Below are 19947 nucleotides of genomic sequence, written 5' to 3'. Positions count from 1 at the left end.
GTTGGCGACCCTGACTGCGGTGCATATATGTTTCATATATCTCACGCGCCGCTTAATAACGGTCTTTTTAGGAAAAGGACCCGGGAAACTGGCAATTAAGCCATTTTATTTTTACAACATAGATACTTTGAAGCATGGTTAAGTAAGTAGAATTAATATTTATTATATAAAATGAATGTATATATGCACAAAACCTTCCATACGATAAAATATATTTTGACACATTTGTGATATGGTTGAATTTTCATCAGGCAATGAAGACTGCGCCTCTATTTAGTTTCTTTGGGGCTTTCTGTAATTTCAAAGATGGCGGCGGTCCGGTGGCTGTCGTGTGTCCTCCGGGTAACTGTAAGAGGTGAATAAGATGCTCCTTTTAAACATTTTTGTGGTGTAACCTTGACAGGATTGGCGGATAGTGTGTTTTTAATCTGTGTCTTTTGTCAGTTTGATATTTAGCCTGTAAATGTGGATAGCGTTTTAATTTAGGAGAGAGGTCATTGGCAAGAATCTGAAGCATGGATCACTGCTTTGTAAATTTGTCAGTACTTCAGCAATACGCTATAGCCGGTTCGTGCGTCTGCGTGATGCTTACTGGCTCCAAATAATGGTCGTGTTTCACAAATAAAAATTGCAGCGTAGTAGTAATATAACTTGGGTATAAATCAGCATTGATCACATCAAATGTCATTGAAACGGCATATAACTGATATCGATTCACCTTTTACTGAGAATTCTTATTGAGTGTGGCTGTGTGTGAAAATAAATTAGTTGTATCGGCGTATCTGTGTTTACCGGTCTTTGTAACTTGTGAATGGCTTTAAGTGTGATTCGGAATGGATCAGTAACACAGTCCCGTTCAACACGCAAACGACTGTAACTCTTAGTCCTTGACGTTTCCTCCCATCGTGTTGTGGATGGTTGAAACATAAATTCGTTAAAACCCGTTTATGGAATTCCATTTATTTGATGATCTGTTTTTATTTTTATTTTTTGTCGATGGGTACTTTACTATTGCATTTCAGTTACTCTGCTTTTGTCCGTTTAATAGCTGATGCTGTAGCCAAGAGGAAATTTAGCCTAATATGCAGATAAAGGTCAGTTCAGCAAGGTAAATAAATGTATAAATTAATGACTTAAGGTAACGTGCGATATTTTACGACCGTATGCATAATCAAGTGTCAGTTTTAAACTTAATTTTTTATGTACAGAATGACAACATAGTGACGTACAAATGCCAGATGTTAGGTGTCAGTTTGTGAATTATATGTAATAGTTGAATGCTGATTGTATTGTAGGCTCTTATGTAAGCTGTATTACATAAATATTCAGGGACCAATTAATATATTCAGTGTCTACAGTGAGAGAAGATGCTAATTAATCTCGATACACGACGTTAAAAGAAATTCAGTTCTTTTTGGTCTAAATGGACAACCATATCTTCAGTCTAGTGCTGCTGATTGCTTAGTTACACCATGACAGTAATATCTTGTGTTGACCTGTAGCAATTTTAATCACGCCACACTATACGTCATATTCCTGTTTTACATCCAGCGTGTAACGAAATACTGCAGCTTCCACAACCTTTGGCTTTTAGGGTTATGAATGTTTCCAGACTAGCTATCCAGTGCCTCATCTAAGACTTATGTAACATTGTGTGATAGCTGAGCCACTCGCTTGTCCCCTAACAACATCCCCCAACGTGGGGCTCAAACATACAACCCTGGGATTAAGAGTCTCATGCTTAACTGACTGAGTACTGAGTTTCTGTTTTATCACACTTGTGTTAAACGCCTTTCCCTTGTCAATTTTCTTCAGGGCCCCCCCCGGTACAGGTGCTGGGGGGCGTGCGGCACCTGACTTGCATGGCCTGGCTTGCCCCCACCTCCAGGGCTCCCGTTCCAACATCCACGGCGCTCCCCCTGCTCCAGATCCGAAGCAGCAGCTTTTTCAACAAGTGTGAGTCCCATGATCTGCATGTGAGCTGCAGCTCCAGCCGCCCTGCGCATGCTGTAGTAGCTGTGGGTGAAGCGATTGCCAGGATGATAAATATGAAGGAAACGGAGGAATATAAGGCAAACCCCAGTCGAGGGTGTCACCTGTGGCAGGAACAGGAAATGATGGAGGGGCCCACGTTTCCCGCCGGTCTCTCTGCTCAAACAATCCCATCAATCACAGGCATTGCCATGGTGACAGACAATAAGATGGGTTTTTTTTTTTTTTTTTTTTTTTTTTTTACTGGTATTGAGAACAGAACCAGCTTGTTGTTCCATCCATCAACTCGGTTGCCAATTCCAGTACTGCTCTACATTCTTTTTATATAAACACCAAATGCATCAGCTTATGTTTAAGCCACGCTTAGTCTTCTCCGTTTTGAGCAAAAAAAGATTGTCTGTAATTTCAGTCCTCTCTTTTATTACATTTCATTATGTTATGCGGTTTCTGGTGTGTTAAACCCCAGTTATTTTGAGGAAATTCAACAAAGATCAGGAAGTTTTTGCACTAATTTTTTATATATCACATTTTACTTAAGCCCAGGGGCGAGAGCCATAATCGTTTCTGAGCAGATGGTTCACTTTTGGAACACTTTGCTTATTCGTACAAGTGAAAACACAAAAAGCCATCTGGAAATAGCTCTGTAAAGCTAGGAAATAAGACAAAACGATTAATCTGCCTTGAGATAATTTACTTAATCATAGCCGTTCTGCCTGGAAAGGTGCATTGCGGATCGCAATTTAGAACCTAAAGCTGTTTGTGCAAATCACTAAGACCGTGATAATTAAAAGCTTTCAGCTGAGTAAAATGCCGTTTCTAAGATGGTTCAAGGAGAGATTGACGTGGTGGGTTTGTTTTCGTCTTGAGATGAATCGAGTAACTGCCAGAGCAGTCGCAGTCCTGTGTCGGTCCCGAGGTCTGGGTTAATATGTTAAACGTATCGATTCTGGTACCTGGCCCACTGGATTCCCCAATGAAATGGGTCTCTTACACAGGTGCCAAGCTGTCTGGACAGTGATTGGTTGGTTTACATTCCCTTTGTTTTGCCTTTTTAATCTCTTCAAGTCTCTGGGCAGGTCAGTCCTGATGAGGTCATAGTCTCAGTGTTCAGAATGACTGTGGACTAGAATTTCTTCTCCTGCCCCTGAAAGTATATTTTGCCTTAGGTTCTTTTGTTTTTTTTTTGCAGGGTGGCGTGGGGGGGGGTAGATATGTTTTGTAATAATTTTCCATTTTTCCTGACAGGGGCTTTCTGTTTTCCGTCAGGGATCGTAATGTATGATAAACACGCAGTGGTTTTCTTGGCATTAAAATGAATGGCTGGTTTTGGGGCTGCTTTTGATTTTCTGCTAGATTAACCACCACCACCCCACCCCATAACGGAAGCTGCATTATAAAATAGCAGATTTGCAGCCAACAGTGTTTGAGCAAGTAATTTAACAAATAACAGATAAAATAAATTAGGTCATACAGTGCTGGTGCTGAGTTCAGAGTGAAGCTTTTCTTGTGCGTCAGTTGTTAGCTTCCAGTTTACATTGTTTAATATGAGTGAATGTTTTTTTTTGTGTGTGTGTGTGTGGCAATTTGCTGTGATTTTGGACATAATTCGTTTTGCTTTTCCGCCTTAAGGAAGCCGATCAAGCTCTGTCTTGTACTTTGGTGTTTTCCTCACATTTTTTGACTCAAGAAAAGTGGGGTTTTATTACCACACCACCCATATTAAGGACACAGCTTACGGTGACGTGAAATAACAGTCCCCAGTATCGATAGGACAAGTGCCGAGAGGGGGGGGGGGGGGCGGGCACGTTAACAACAACATTGACACACAATGTAAAAGTAAACAATGGCCAATGATGGAAGCAGCGGAGCACGTAAGTGGTAACGCATAAATATCGTGTGATAGCATGAAGTTCAAATCTGTGAGGAGGGAGGCAGCAAGTGGACCAGAGTCTGGAGAACTATGGAGAAGAAGTTTCCTTAACATCGATGGGCCGAGGGTGGGATAGCATCTGGAAGAATGCAGTCAACTTGACTGTAGACGGCCAGACCATGAAGTGAATATCTAGCTATTTTACGTTAATACTAAAAGAATATATTAAAACCATTGAGGAGTCATAGGAAGGGTCGTAAGTCGGGTTCTGATCCCACACTGCATCCTGCTGCTCTAGGTGCCGCTGCTCTTCACTCCTGACAGTGCCGCCTTATACAAGAGCAGAAGGGGCCCAGCAAACCAGTCGGTGTTCCGTCACTCTAATGAGGTGGAAATCCACAGACGTGACTTGCTAAAGTTAACGAGACTGGGCTAATTGTCAATGCTTAGAGCCAGTATGTGAGTGCGAGACTATAATTAAATCATCTTCGCGTTACAGCTGACAGTAAAAAGGACCGGATAGGAGCTGTGCTGCCAGTTACCATGGCGTCCCTGAGAATAACAGAAGCTCCTCTGAGCATGCTCAGTGGCAGGGTCAAAACCTTTTAGCCTTATTTCTGTTTAAAAGACGCCTGGAAATTTGAAAAGGTCTGCTTGCCTCTAGTGTCACACGCGTTTGCAGTTGCATAGCTTCAAAACTGCATTGGTCCTTATTGGGTGCTGTACTGGATCATGTGACAGGTTTTGTTGAGCGTGCCGCCAAAAGTTTTAATGACGAGGCCAGTTTATATCATGGCACTTGGAAGACAGTGGAGGTACCGGCACTTTAAAAATGGGATTCTTTTAGTTGGGTTTAATAGCCAATGGAGGGCAATGATAATGATCATGTGACCTGGCTGCTGAAAGAGGTCACTGAAAGTGTGAAATGAGCAAAATGAAGAGAGAATTTTGGACATCCTTCTTGAGTTTTACTTCCTTGCTAAGTATAGAGTATTCCCGATTTTAATATTCCTAGTGTAAAATACTGGTTATTAAATTATAGAGCTAAGGACTGCATCTCAAAAACAATGTTTACTATCTGATATTTTTCTCCACAGTTTCCTGCATTAGGGCAAGAATTGAAGATCTAATGGAGGTATATGGGTCCATCGTAGCAATTCTGTATTCTAGTGAGCAGGTCAGTGTCAGCTCGGGTACAGATTGGGTATGGCTCCGGTTCAGGCCGGCTTCAGCTTGGTTCTGGCCGGCTTCAGCTTGGTTCAGGCCGGCTTCAGCTTGGTTCAGGCCGGCAGTGGAAAAGTGCCATTTGAGAACTGTTGAGCTCCAAATAGCTTTATCGTGAATTGCAGGTGTGCCTTTAATTCCTATAATCTAGCTCCTCGCTAAAGGAAATTTGTATGACAAAGTGGTCATTTCATATTTTAGAAGATATGCGGTACATTCAAGGCACTTCACAGCTTGACTTGAGTGTTAGAACAGAGATGGGAGGATGGGTTCATGCAAAGAGCTTGGACCCTTCTGGGCTGTTTGCCGTTCCACCTCCTCCTGTGTGTTCACTGGGAGGTGGGAGATGGGGGCGCGGTCTCATGAATGACTGAATGCTCTAGCCCGCAGTCCTGGAGGGTCTAAGCTGTTTGTACGTCCAGAACCATGTGGTTTCTGATCGTACATCCGTGATGTACTAGCATCACATGCAGGGTGTTCCTGCTTCCCAGAATGCACTCTGAGTGTCAGAAACCATGAAGGAATAAGCATAGATGGATGGCAGGGATGAGAGTACAGGAGACTACTGAAATTTCCGATCTGCAGTACGTGTTTCTTTAAAAGATGATCAGAGGTCTTTTAGAGTCCAGACAAGCACTCATTGTGCATGGTTGCGTGTGAAATGGTTCTGATTTCTAATGACGCAGGCTTTGGCCCCGAAGCAATACACAGGGCTGGCGTGACCGTTTGATCCGCCTAGGGGTCTGAGCCCGCTGCTGTCCAGATCGGCCATGGGAAAATGGCGTCTCCCGCGGGGCGCCCGTAAGCCTGAGGGTGCTGTCAGATCTAGAGCACATTTCATCCTGCCTTCATGCTGCCGCCACTGTAATCAGAGACTTTCTGAATTGCCCCCAATTAATTGAGGCCAGTGGCGTGCGGCGCCGTTTCATTTGCCTTTCCTGCTTTGCCTAATGTCTCTGGGACCTGTAGAGAGTCAACATTTTTGCTCCCTCCCAGCTCCCCAGTAGGGAGCAAAAATGTGGAATGTCTGGCAGGGAGCTGGGAGGCGGCAAAACCGTGGACTGTCTGTGGGTCCTTGAGGACCAGGTTGGGAATGACTGCTGTGCACAGTCCGACAGCTCCCTCACTCCCAGTGGCTGCTTCACATGACCGGGTCATGTGACACCAGAATGGCAAATGAAATGATGAGCTCCGTCAATAGTTTTTTTTTGTTTTTTTTTTTTTGTTTTTTTTTGTTGTTATACCGTCAAAGCAGATTTTTTTTTGTTTATTGCATGGACTGTTAGTAACTCAACTTCGTGTTCAAAATCAAGTGGTTGCTGGAAACTGATGTGCTGTATATGCAGGGAGAGTAAACAATTAACTGATATCTCATCACTAATCAGTCACCCTCTGAGAATGATCAAAGCACTCACTTAGGTAGCTGGCATGCTTCTCTAGTGAGAGCAGGGTGTGGTGCTGCCCCCTGCTGGTACGTCTGCTGTATGACCCACGCCATGAATCTACTAGCGAAGCTGAGACACTTCTGACTTTGTATTTAAGAAGTTTTTTTTCTGATGGTGTTTCATTAACATTATATAATTAGCAGACACATCTATTCAAAGTGACATTCTTTTGAGATGGCAGGGTCTGCCAGTCCCTGGCCCAGTTGTGGTTAAGGGCCTCGCTAAGGGCCCAAATGTGAAATCACTTCATCCATGAGATTTTACCCTCCGATCATAACCTACCCCGCCACGCACTGTCCCCAGTTAGTCTTTTGCAAGCAAATTTTAGTGTATCATGCATTTTATTAATATAAATACCCGATTTTTCGATATTAAGGAAAATGTCGTCCATATAACTCTTATTTCTGGTTGTCATGGTCGCCACCGTTTCCTGTCGAGTGGTCATCAGGGTGATGTCATTTCCTGTCCTGCTCTGGGCTATTGCAGTGACCGCAGAGGAGCTGTGGAAGGGAGTCCTGGCCAGCAGCGGCGCCGGCGCACGAAAGGGTCGAGGAAAGAGGACCAAGAAGAAGATCAAGAAGGATCTGAACAAGGGTCAAGTTCTGGGCGAAGGTAGGTTCTTGGTGTTTCTCCCCTGCGGTGTTCGCTGGCGGCCAGGGCACACAGCGATCATGGCATCGGATCAGATTAATTCAGAGACCAATAACCAAGGCAACCAGCAGAGCAGATCAGTAAGGAGGTGATTTATGTAAACTGACAGGGACTGGCAACGCTTCAAGATCCAGAGGGTTTTGCAGCTCTAGAAACTTCCATTTCCTTTGTCTCAGCCGGGTTGTTCGGCAAAATCCGCGCAGTTCTCTATCCCGTTTCAGTCCAGGATGTCTATTTTTGGCGTTTGCTCCTAATGAAGTTCAGCTCATTAAATCAGATCATTTTCGCAGCAGTTATGTTGGTTGCCGCGGAAGTAAACAGGCTCTTCAGCGACCCCTGCAGGCCAATGCGAAGCTGCGCGTGCTGCACACTAAATGTTGTTCTCAGAAGTTCGGTGCCTGTGAGCCACTCGGTGTTTTACCGCGTTGCTGCTGTTTGAGTGAGTGGCGTCAGCTTTGCCGAATTTGCATTTTATTTTTAGTTTGGGGGGTATTCTTAAATATTAATTCCCATCCCTGACTGGGAGATTGCTAAGGATCCCCCGGGGACTGAGGATCAGGTGGCAAATCTGAGTAGCTAGTTACGCTCGTTCATAATGCATAAGTTCATGATTTGCTTTCCATTTTTTAAAGGATGGATGAGGGTTCATACTAGTGAGCCAATCAGGAGGCATGTTTCCTGTCAGATACCTGGCGTGTGACCAATCGGATCCACCAGACTTGGCCGGGCAGATGGGTTTCCGCCATGCCTTTAAACACTCTTAACAGGTCTCATTATCACTATTCATATGGGTCCTTGTGTTTATTGCAGGGGGGAATTAAAGTTCCCTTTTTCTCAGCCCCCCCCCCCCCCCCCCCCCCCCCCGGCTAGCCTGACCTCCTAGCAGTCGTTGCGTTTTACCAAAGATTCACTAAAAATTTCCGGCATTTTCTGGCCTTTTTTTTTTTTTTTTGCAAAGCATAACGAGCTCAGCAGTGAGAGAAGAGGCTAAATGAATTAATTTGGGAAGTAATTAGTTCAGTTGGGGGGCTTTAATGGGAGTTCCACCCAAAAACGGAATGAAGTTCATTTCCTGCATTACCCGATTATGTCGCGGGGATCTAAAGAAGATCATTCGTGAACACAGAACTTCGCTTGTAGGGGGTGTCGAACTCAACAGATAAATGAAAAAGTACTTTTTGTGAAAGAGTAAAATGTAACATAAAACTAACAGCCCACTTACAGTAGCGTTTCTGTATGGTGTCGCAGTCTGGTCTTTCTAACCTTCCATTTCCCATGAGCCCTCGGGGCTGCAGGAAGAATGGAGGTGGCACTGACCGGGACAGCTGGCTACAGGCGGAATGAGCATTCAGGCGTTTAAATACTGAATAAGTACGGCGGGGGGTGCACCCCCTTGACGGAGTTCACCTTCATGTGTGCGACGTAAAGCAGCTGGCAACTCGATGACCCCAAACACATCTCCCAGGGCGGGCTGGCTTCCTGTGGCCAGGCCTGAACATGGCAGTTTCCCGGGAGGGCACAGCCAAGAGCATCGCCCGGCGGGATCCAGCCGAGCAGCAGGAGCTGCAGGCCGAGCGCCTCCGGCAGCGGGAGGAGTGGGACCGGCGGCGCAAGATGAAGGTGAAACGGGAGCGCGGCTGGACTGGCCACTCCTGGGGGGGCGTCAGCATCGGGCCCCCTGACCCCGGTCCCAACGGAGGTGAGCCCAGCCCAGACAGCCGTCGTACACAAACAGGCCACAAGGGCGGCAACATAATCTGCCTCTGCTGCACTGTATTTAAAATTTTTAATTTTTTGTGTAAATTCTCTTGAGGTTACTGGGATAAACAGAATGCAGCCAAGGACACTGAATTATGTCAGGGATGCTTGTGCTTTGAGTGCCCTGGGTGGGGGGTGCAGAACAAGTGGTTTGACCTTTTACCCCCGTCTTCTTTAATAAAGCCTCACAGCTGTAGGTCTCCCCTCCCCCTCCTGTCTGGCCTCCTGGTGTTTTCAATATTTCATCAGGCCGGGGGCAGCAGATAATGTGCCCCTCCCCCCACCCCCTGTCACATCGCAACTGTTTCTGTGTTCCCCATAGTAGCAACCTGCACTTAGAGATATTGCCTTTGTGACCTCATTCTTCCCCTCTAGCGCCGCTCCCTTGGTGGGTATACGCCTCTGCATTCTTTGTTCCTTTATCCCCCCTCCACCCCCTTTACCCACGTTTAAATAGCAAGCCAATCAAAATGACTTTCTTTGTAAGCTAGGAATTTGGGAGTTTAAAAGCTGAAGGAAGAGCTCTTCATTATGTTATAGCTATATTTAGTCATATAACAAAATTAATCTAGTTCCTCATGGCTGTACTGCTTTGCTCAGTCGTCAGGGACACTGCGGGACTCTCTAACTTTTTTTATTTTTCTTAATGTCTGGAAAGATCATTAGGGAGTCAGTACTACCCATCACTCCCAGTAAAGACCCATTTGTTTGTGTCGTGACGTAAGTGTGATTTGTAAACGATGAGGTCTCCAATAGTGCATGAAGATCCCGCCCTCTGACAGCTGCCACCCATCTCTCCTGGACTGCTGGTTGAAGTACATGGAACACAGCTTGCAGGAGCTGATGTCACTCTGGCATGAAGGCCAGTGCTCTCCCATCATGACCGGAACCTTTGCGTTGGGCTTCAGTGTCAAGGCCCCTAAGGTTCGCTGGTTGGACTCCGGGTCCTGGACCAGGCTGTCAGAGGGATAGCCCTGCAAGCTGGGGGACGTGAGATGCTCGACTGATGGGGGGGGGGGGGATTAATCACAGATATGGTTTTTCCACATTTAGAAAGCCATCTCTTGCGTCCTCCATAATCCATGAAGTGCCCATCTGCTGAAGCTGTCAAATTTATGTGCCTATTTTTAAAATCTGGCCGTATTCCTCTGAACTTCGGGGGGCCGGGAACTCAGTGTTATTGGTCATTTTTCCAGTCAGAATATGGGAGGATGGGTATCAGGAGGCCAGATAGGCGACTGCCAACTTTAATGTGAGCCCCCCGCTCCTCAGGTCACGTGACACGGCAGCAGGCTTCTGGGGAAGTCGGCAGTTTACTTTCCAATTTTGAACCCAGCCTGCAGCCCCCCCCTCCCCCCCCCCACCGTCTCCGGCTGGTGACACTGCAATAAAACAGTGATTTACATCCACCGTGCATCTGAATCTGTTTGTTTATTCCTTTGGCTGTTCTGGGGCCTTTTTTTTTTTTTATAAATGCTTAATAGATTTATGCCGTTAGCTCGTCTGCCGCTGAAGGTTGGAGGGGCGGAGCCCACCCCGCACGATGGATTGCAGGCCGGCCAATCAGATGACACCTGCGAATCACAAGGGAGCCCGGCAGCAGCTGCTCGTTAAGCCATCAAGGAGTCACTGTCTTCGTCCTTTATTTCAAAAGAACAAAGACACTAGTCCTGCTAACGAAAGCAGACGTGGTTTGTTCTGGAGTTTGCCGAGGGCTGAAATAGCACCACCGCTGCCATGTAGCTAATTAATTAACGCAGATTAGATCTGTTATGCTGCCTGGGCAATAGAAATGGCGGGAGGATTGTGTACCCCATAAAAGTATTTCTACAGCCTACTGTGTAGATGGCGATTTTATTAGATTGGTTTGTGCTGTTTTACTGACCATAGCTCTGCTCCCATGAAAACGTAAGCCGACATGTAGGGGGCGCTAGAGATGTTCCCTCCCCAGTGTTCGTGACGCCTTATTTTCTCCTATTTTTCAGAAACCTATGAGGACTTCGACTCGCGTGTCCTTGAGGTAAGACTTGCCCGTCTGTGAACGACTGATTACTACAACCCCCCCCCACCACACCCCCCAGCTTCTGAAAAGTCGTTGCAGCGTGATGCCGTGCGGTTGCTCTTGGAGTCGGACAGCAGGGCCTTTGAAGATGACAGGATTGCTTCTGGTACCTGGTGGGATGGGGGAGGGGGGCAAGGTGTGGCTTTGAGGCTACACTCTGGCACCGAGGAACACGACTCATGTAACCTTCCCCTGTGGCTATGAAGCGATAGGATCAAAAGGGGGGGGGGCGCTTCTGACCTGCCATCAAGGTCTTTGGGGACTCGTGTGCAGTGTATTGTGGGTAATATGAAAAAATGGTTACCCTGAGTCTTTTCGCAACGGCGGTGCTATTATAGTTAAATATGGTTTTCTTTGTTTCACCGTCGTTTAGTGGTAATTAAGAAATGATGACGGTGATGCTTGACCCACCATGACCCTCCCCTGTGAATGGGTTCAAAAATGGATCGATATGGCAGGCTGACAAATCATAATTAGGGCTGGGTCTTCATTAGCCCCTGCTAGTGTTCATTGTGTCAGTGGCCTGTCCTAACCCTGATCAATCTGAGACTCCTTCTTGCCCCAGTTAAGATCCAACTTACACTGTGTGCAGAGAGTTAGTGTGTTCCCTGCGTGTTGTGTATATTTCCTCCTGTAGTCCAAAGGCATCCGGTGTGTGATCGCGTTTGTAGGTGCATCTTCGTATTAAAAGGTGCGCAGTAATTTCTCTATTCTCCTATTTTGAGGTTTTACGGTAATCGTCCTATCCTCATATTAAGGGTTTTGTGGTAATTTCCTTATCCTCAGATGAGTTGGGGTGCACCACTCAAAAGAGGGCAACATATGTATCATTTATCTTTTGTTTAAAAAAAAATAATAATAAAACTGCTAACAACTCTGCTGAGACTTAATGGGGCAGCAAGGTTCCCATTTTGTAATTCTATAAAGGAATGATTTATTCCAATAGAAATCACGCTTTCTGCCCCCTCTTCCTATTTAAGGTACATACATCTTTCAGATGGATTACAGAGCTGTCTGGGCTAAACTGAGCATTACTTCCAGGCTGGTAGAGGACTGCAATGCAAACAGGGGGTGGGCAGGGACTGCAGTAGCAGGTTGGTTAAGGACACAGGCTTTTAACCTTCAGATCATTGGGTCACATCCCATCAGGGACACTGCTGATGTGCCGTTGAATTGGGAAGCTCACCTGACACATTGTAAATATTCATCCATCCATCATCTAACCGCATATCCCAGTTAGTGTGGCAGGGAGGCTTGGAGCTGAGTGATGAATAATCATGATGTAAATGGCAGGAGACCATGTTTGCTTTGGGTAAGAGAGGATGGTAAGCAGCTGAAAGTGTGAACTGCTCTCTGTTTGCTCTCTGTCTGTCTCACCGTTAGCAGGTGATGTTCATATGGTTTACTTCCTTTCATGGGTTGGCTGTGCCCGACCGTGCTGGTTAACTCTGCCTTTAAAACTACCCCGGCTTCATTTGAGTGTTTTCCTCACTGTGTTCGACTTTGACGCATTTCCATGCTCCGTGGAGGACAGCTGGCCTGTAACCGCGGTTTCACTCTCGGTTCGGGGTTTGCCTGCAGGCGGCGGTGTTCCCGCTGGGCTCCCAGTGAGTCCGCCTCCTGCCCGCTGTGCAGTTGGGCGACCGTGGAGTCATGCTGAGGTTACACACACACACACCCAGAATTTCATTAACCACCATTGTCTTTTATTACAGCTGCTGGAGTTGTATAAAAAAAGACTCTATTTTGGGTTTTTTTTGTGCCGTGAATGTCATTGTTTGCACCTTCTAAATTAGATGCAACTCACTGATTCGGGTTTTGCTGATGGATGGGTTTAGTCGACCATCTTCAAACTAAACACTTCTACAGAGGTGTATGGCTTTCTGACCTGCGGCATAGGTTCAAACCAAACCACCGCACCATAGGCCCTAAATTGTACTTATCGGCATAAGTTGCTCCCGGCACTGCTAACGGCAGTCAGGATAATCCCTGTCTAGCTGACCGAGGCTTGTGCTCTATATCTGTGGCCTGCTCGTTATCCTCTTTCCCCTCGTTAACCTTGCCGGCGTTAGCCACTGACGCCGTACTCTGCCTCCTGCCCCTTTGACCTTCCAGCGCTGCGTTAAGGTCGAATGCTGCCTGACAGAGGAGCCCAGCCGCTTCAGAAAGGGCGGCCCAGAAAAATTATATGGAGAAACTGAACCAGCAGCCCCCTTCTGGTGTGGAAGACATGGACGGGCCACCAGGCAGAAGCCGTGCCTCACCTTTTCTGTTCCTGGTGGAAATGGATTATTTGTATAATTGAATGTAATTAGAACTGGCTGGCCGGCCTGCAAAAGTGCTCCATTTTAGCTTCGGCCACCACCCGCTGTTTGGGGCGAGCGGCCTCCCTCGATCCCGCGCTCGGTCACGCCGCCTCCGCATGAAGCGGTCACTCTGTCACCGCATTTATACGCCCCCTCAGCACTGCTTAAACGCAGGCCAGCTGAGTCCGTATTTCAGAGGTGCGCCGAACCGCTTATTATCCGGAAATTGAACAGGATTAGTGTGGGCCGAGTCAGTACCGGCTTCGGTCTGTGTGAACCTTTCTCCTTTCTCACGGGGAACCAAGAACCCACCTAGAATGTAAATGAGCCCCATAGCTGTTCCGTGGCCCAACATGAGTGCAGACATGGTACACGCCTACTCCTGGCAGGCATGGGTACTCACCGTCCAATGAGGAGAGGCCAGAGGCGGGACTCCACTGAGGCCCCGCCTCCAGGAAATGGATCATCCATAGGGGTCAGCCCACAGACCCCAATGGCTGGAGTCTCTGCCCAGACAAACCAGCTTAGCATAGGCTGTATTGCAGGTTGTGACTTGAATCGGTTTGATGTTGAATTGGAAAACCTTGCATGTAAGTTACCCCATAGGGAAGCCCCATGGAACCTTTTTATAAATATTATATGTATGTATTTAAGGTACCAGTCCACCAAGCTGTCTTACCTTTCCAAAACATATTGGACTGAGTACATTTGAGGCTAGACACAAGAGTACTAAGATTCTCCGGAATGTTCTGTGTGAATAGAGGCAGTACCTCTGAGTTAAATGGTGAATGGGCGTTTGCCTGTTATGCTGTTCTGAGGAAAGAGCTGAGAGGAATCTGATTGGATGCTCTGATTTTATGGCTGATCGGTGGATTTCCTGGTCTAGCAATTGGTCAGCTCTTGGTGACGGTGCATCGTGATTGGTCAGTTTTGTGTCAGGTGACATAAGGACAGTTCACTCGCCGAGGAGGGTAGCGCTCGGTCATGTTCATCAGGACAAAGTCCATTACTCGTTATAGGAAACGGAGCGCTCTGTGTAGCAATGGTGAGTTTGAAAGGGTGGAGGGGTGGGGGAGGGTCTTCTGTGGCTTTGCATCGCCATCTGAGACTCGCCGTTCCTGAGAAATGCTAAATTGCGCCATTTTTCCCCTCCCTCTCCTAATGGACGTTCTGCTTCTGTGCCTCCCTGGGGTCTCTAGTTTCCTGCTAATGACCATGAATGTATCTTTATTAATATTTTTCGGTCGAGCTTCTCGTCATGGCCTGACTCCCATTTTCCCCACTCGTACCCCCCCCCCCCCCACCACCACCACCCAGAATAAAACCCTCCAACATAATATGCTGACACGGATTTGCAGCGGCGATGCAGAATGGAAATCGGCCAAGCCCTGTACAGCAGCAAGCCGCAGGATACCTCTATCCGCTCGTATAGCAATGTCATGTAAAGATGATCAGGGATTCCTTCACATGCGTGTCATTGAAAGCAAGAACATGCATGACATTCTGCTTACCTGGGATTAGCAGTTAAAGCCTAACCAAAAGCATATCTTGAAATTTTATCCAATTTTATCTTATGTGTATAAGCAAAGGGCCAGCATTGAGATGTTCTTTCTGCATGTGCGACGTTCCTCGGTGTTGGCCAGAACAACCATATCATTTTCATCTCTTTACAGTAGTTTGCGCCTTTTGCTTCACGGTCCTGAATCACCGATGACTCGGTTGGGTGACCCACCAGGCTCAGTGGTCAGCTTTCGGGACAGGAAGTCGCTGCTCTTCTCGCTGCTTAGCAAGCTGCCGCTTACTCATCATCTAGTGCGACGTCCATCATCAGGAGCGACTTAAACCTGGCAGTACCCCATCTTCTGTTTTCCTCAGTACTTGTGGAATCAGTTGGCTTAAGGGTAGAACAGCATTTTGGCTTCTGGGAATTGGCATCAAGCAGTCTGCCTGCCTCCTGCCCGACCTTAAGTAATTTCTCATTTGTGCTTAATTAGATGGCGGCCATGGGGTCTTCCAACAGGGGCCACCACCTGCCACGGGGCTATTCACATGGCTATTCCCTGCCACGGGGCTATTCACATGGCTATTCCCTGCCACGGGGCTATTCACATGGCTATTCCCTGCCACGGGGCTATTCACATGGCTATTCCCTGCCACGGGGCTATTCACATGGCTTTGATTTGCACCCCCTGAGGGTAGCTTTGTTTCTCCTAACTGCCGTTTCCCCCAGCAGTCACATAAGGCCCCGCCCACCCGTGTCACTTCCTGTGTTTTAACGTTCCGTCCCCTGGAGCCATGCTGCTGGCGTGAGGTGCCCCAGACATTCACTCCTGCCCTTTCCAGACCCACCGCGGCACTATGCGGGGTCCGAAGACCCCCCGGCTACACACTGTCGCTTTAATATTAGCGTGGTTCTGAGAGGATAGGATGCCTCTGCAGTTTGATTGCTTCCGCCTTGGGCGTCTGTCGATCATTAAGACCGTTTGTGCTGCTTTGGGGAACCATGCCTTGGTTTCTTGCAGCACTTTTGATTACATTTTTTTGGGCACAATGACTTTAATCTCCTGCCAGGTTGCTGAAATATAGTTGTGGAGTAATCTTATGAATATTTGATATGTTTTTAATGTATTCGATATTTTTCTAGGAGTTAGTGGTATTCAGCTCATCTGTCCACCGGGATGGGTTCTGTCATGTTTTTTGAAAGGACCAGTTTGGGGGAGGTACCCCCTGGCTGTGTGTCATTGCTGCCACCTGCTGGCAGAAAGCAGCATTGTATGTGTTTTTAATCTTGGGGAAAGGGAGCTAAGCGAGGCCGGCGGCCTGAGCCAGAGACCGGAGTTTTTGACGAGGGTGTTGACCTAAGCGATCGTCCCAAAGCAGCACTACACTCAGTCCCCATTAACTCAGGCAGAATTTTCTGTCCTGTGATTTTTTTATTGTTTTTTTATTCTTTATTCTTTAGGTGAAAAATGTCTTCAACATGACAGCAAAGGAAGGACGGAAGAAGTCAGTGAGCTGTCTGGTCGCCGTCGGAAACGGCCATGGGGTGGCGGGTAGGTGACGTGGTTTATTTTCCGAGGGGGGAAAAAATTTCTAAAAACCAATTGCGGCATAGCTGTGTGCGTGCAAGTATAGCGCCGTTTTTAATGGCCATTCAGGGCGCCCGGCCGTGAGGGAGTCCGTGTCCCGCACTCTCAGGGGATAAATAAAAGGTTGTTTTCTTTCTTTTGTTGCAGGGTTTGCCCTTGGGAAAGCAACTGATCGAATGTCTGCCCTGAGAAAAGTAAAACGGCTTGTTTTTTTCCGCTCTAAAGTGCCACATTGAGCCCATGTTGAGGGGTTAAATCTGAACTTCCTCCCCCAGGCGAAGAACAGAGCGGTGCAGTACCTGTATTGCATTGAGAGATTCAACAACCACACCAGTAAGTCCTGTGCTTCTACGGAAGTGATCCAGGCCAAAGAGCCTTGCGTGATGATTTAGGACCATGTGTTAATGTATTCACTGATAGGCTGCGGTTTTAATATCTTTGCCCTATGGAACCAAGTGGGTGTGGCCTGGCTTAGCCCCGGAGTTGCCATAGTGACGGCGCACAGGATGTGAGGCTGTGGTCATTCATGCAGTGATGACATACTGGCCCAATCCCAAACCGGTCCCTACCCACTCCGCCCTTGTGTCTTTGTGTGTTTCCGAGACCCGTCGCCATATTAAAGTGTGTCTCAAAGTAGCGAGGGCTAAGGGGGAGTGGCCCATCACGCGGTCAGGAAGCGAGTTTGCAGGCTCATACAACTACCACGCTCATATCCCACAATGCTTTGCACACAGCGAGGAAAAATACATTGAGGAGAATGCTTTAACATATAAATGTAAGATGAGTACTGTTGTCTTCTCAGAGGAACTTCTTGATTTTCTTAAGTCATAATAATTATAGAAAAGGCTGTATCAATCTTTTTTGCGAAAATTTCCTTAAGCTTAAGTGCATTGTTGTGAGGGAGACGTGGCTCCTCAACTCCTGTAACTCCTAATGAAGATGGAGGGTCGAGGGTGTAGTTTGGGATTGGGCCTTTGATGCAGGTAGGCCGGCGATTTCTGCTGCTGTATGGAGGAAGTGAAAAATGTGAGTTCAATGTTACTACAGTAAAGTACTTAAAATTTTTTCCAGTCTACCACGATATCACCTCGACCTTCAAGAGAACCACGCTTCGTATGAAGAAGCAGAACCTGGGTAAGCTGGGTGTGCACGGGGCAGTGATCCATGGAGCCAGCTTCACATTAATGCTGTCGTCCTTAAGTGTAACGTCGCATGAAACGACTGTCTTTTTTGGGAAAAGAGCGTAAAACCTCTTTTAGCGTAATTATTTCCAGTGACGCAATCAGCTATATTTGCAGGAGAGATTCATCCCCCCTGCTGGCCTGTTATAGGCCATGGGGGAAAGAAGCACTTTCCTTTTCTGTAAATGAGGTTTCCGAACTGCCGCTGGGTTTGTTTCCCCCCCCCCCACGTATGATGATCAAATGAAAGTGAGTAACGCGCTGGATCCGGGGCCCTAATGATCGCTGGGGACCCTGATTAGGCCGGACTGCGGCACCTTTTAAACTGGCCCTGATCTGCTCAAATTATACGAAGTAGCTTTTTCCTCCCTCCATTTTAATGACGTCATCATCTTTTTTTTTTTATGAGCCCGGGTCCTTTTAAGAACTCCACTCTTGCCATTTTGCTGAAACACCATTGGTAGGATTTCTCCCACGGACGTCACGGTGACCGAATGAGACGCCCATCCGCCTGGCGTGGTCCCTGGACCTCCCCCCACAGCCCCGGCGTGGTGGGTGGAGCCGACGAGCTCTGTGAAGGTCTCCTCCAGAGCGCTGTGGCCTGGGAGAGCGAGAGGAGGGGAGGGAGCATGGTGTGTGGGTCCTACAAGAGGTCAAGAACTTTATCATTGCTAAACCCAGTAGCAGCAGCTGGACCCAATCACCTATTGGCTGGTGGAGCAACTGGTTTCCCACCAGTGTGTTGCCCATGTGACAGACATGATGTTGGAGAGCTCAGTTTGGCAGAACAGCCTATGCTCGGCATATATACACACACGATGTGTGTAGCTTTAGGTTTCCTTCTGTTGGGTGGTAGCGTAGATCGCTAATCACAGACTAGTAATCACAGTAGCCGTAGCAGCCATGCTAGCTCCAGTCTGCTAAAGATTGGGGCCCACTGACGCTCCCCTTAACTGCCGGGTTCTGTGTTTCACAGGGTATGGGCTGCACTGCCACCGAGCCATCATCACCATCTGCAAGCTGATCGGCATCGAGGACATGTACTGCAAGGTGGTCGGGCCCACCAACCTCCTGAACCTCACCCGGGCTCTGTTTCAGGGCTTGGCCAGCCAAGTGAGTCGCTATGGAGACGGGCAACAGCTTCTTACGGATGCTTTGTGAACTTACCGAAATGTAATCTGACTCCAAAAACAAAGCGAGATAGCCGGGCTGTGCCGGGCCGGATAGGAGCCAGATCGGTCTGGCTGCATCAATCAAGGTGGATGGGTCTGTAGCCTGACTTCTCTCCATCCCCCCCCACCCACCCGCAGAAAACCCACCAGAACCTGGCGGAGAAGAAACAGCTCCACGTGGTCGAGTTCCGCCATGAGACCGGGCCCCTGCCCCACGTGGTTGCATCACCGGCCAAGGGAGCACGGCCGGACCCCGAGCCTGAAGGCGAGGTCCCTGACACCAAGCTGGAGTGGGATGAGGTGCGGGCTGCTCAAGGCCAGCGGCGCTCACCCTGGGCCGGGGTCAAGCGGACCGTCTGGTGAAGAACCTCACGGCCGAAGCCACCTGCATCTGGCCAGCTGATGGGTCTACAGACAGTCCCTGCCCCCCACGCTCACCCAAAAATGGGACATTCACAACACTTGTTATAAATGACCTTCAAGGGTCTCCGGGGTGGGGGGGGGATCTCGGGTTCCATCAGGTATCATTGGAGGAGAGCTGAAACCATCTGGATATATAGAAATACATTGGAAAGTCAAGTCTGGCTGAAAACTTTGATGAATTGCTCATTTTTGTTGTGCTACATGATTAATAAAGCCTATAAAACTGGGGAATTCTTTATGTTTGATTGCCTTTCTGTTCTGCAGGAAGACACAGCTCTACTAATAAGATATTACAGATTCCCTGAGATGCTCAACTTTACCATGTTTATTGATGCAGTTCCACTGCCTGTGAAGGCTACTTGGCCTCTTCCTTTGAAGCTCACTTCACCCACGCATGGGGCTGCTTGACGAGGGGCTCTAGTTTGTCTGCTTTTCTGTTTAAATAGACCCCCCCCGGATTGCTTTCCATCTCATGAATTATTCAGCGGCCGGGACAAAAGGCACAATGGGGTACCAACGATTGATGGAGACCCTCTCATGTTGCAGCCAGATTCATATCGGTGATGGAGTATGAAGAGGGAGCTTGTCAGTTTTCTGCTGACGTTCCTCTTCCTACCGGAAGAGCCAGAGAACACACCTTTATCTCAGAGAAGATGTTTTTTTTTTATTTAAATGTTTACCATTCTGCATTCCCCCCCGGGGGAGACCCAGGACACGCTGGAGAGACTATGTCTCTCGGCTGGCCTGGGAACACCTCGGGATCCCCCCAGAGGA

At 47.7% G+C, this 19947-nt stretch overlaps 1 protein-coding gene across 1 annotated transcript; it reads left to right on the top strand.

The window, feature by feature from the left end:
* The first annotated feature begins 290 nt into the window (after positions 1-290).
* mrps5 (mitochondrial ribosomal protein S5) lies at positions 291-19404 on the top strand. Its single transcript, XM_049007398.1, has 11 exons — positions 291-355; positions 1816-1956; positions 7018-7143; positions 8648-8881; positions 10926-10960; positions 16271-16361; positions 16545-16591; positions 16673-16730; positions 17469-17531; positions 18555-18691; positions 18889-19404. Exons 1-11 carry the CDS (start codon positions 307-309, stop codon positions 19111-19113), a joined length of 1206 nt encoding a protein of 401 aa, XP_048863355.1. The 5' UTR covers positions 291-306; the 3' UTR covers positions 19114-19404.
* Positions 19405-19947: the final 543 nt, after the last annotated feature.

Source organism: Brienomyrus brachyistius, chromosome 3, assembly GCF_023856365.1.
Source record: "Brienomyrus brachyistius isolate T26 chromosome 3, BBRACH_0.4, whole genome shotgun sequence".
NCBI classification, from domain to species: Eukaryota; Metazoa; Chordata; class Actinopteri; order Osteoglossiformes; family Mormyridae; genus Brienomyrus; species Brienomyrus brachyistius.
This window is presented reverse-complemented; position numbering and strand designations above follow the sequence as displayed.

Excerpts from the sequence above, each read along its gene's own strand:
- mrps5 (XM_049007398.1), top strand. The coding sequence starts at position 307 with ATGGCGGCGGTCCGGTGGCTGTCGTGTGTCCTCCGGGTAACTGTAAGA. Across the intron at positions 16,592-16,672 it reads GAATGTCTGCCCTGAGAAAA|GCGAAGAACAGAGCGGTGCA; the intron begins GTAAAACGGCTT and ends TTCCTCCCCCAG. Across the intron at positions 18,692-18,888 it reads TTCAGGGCTTGGCCAGCCAA|AAAACCCACCAGAACCTGGC; the intron begins GTGAGTCGCTAT and ends ACCCACCCGCAG.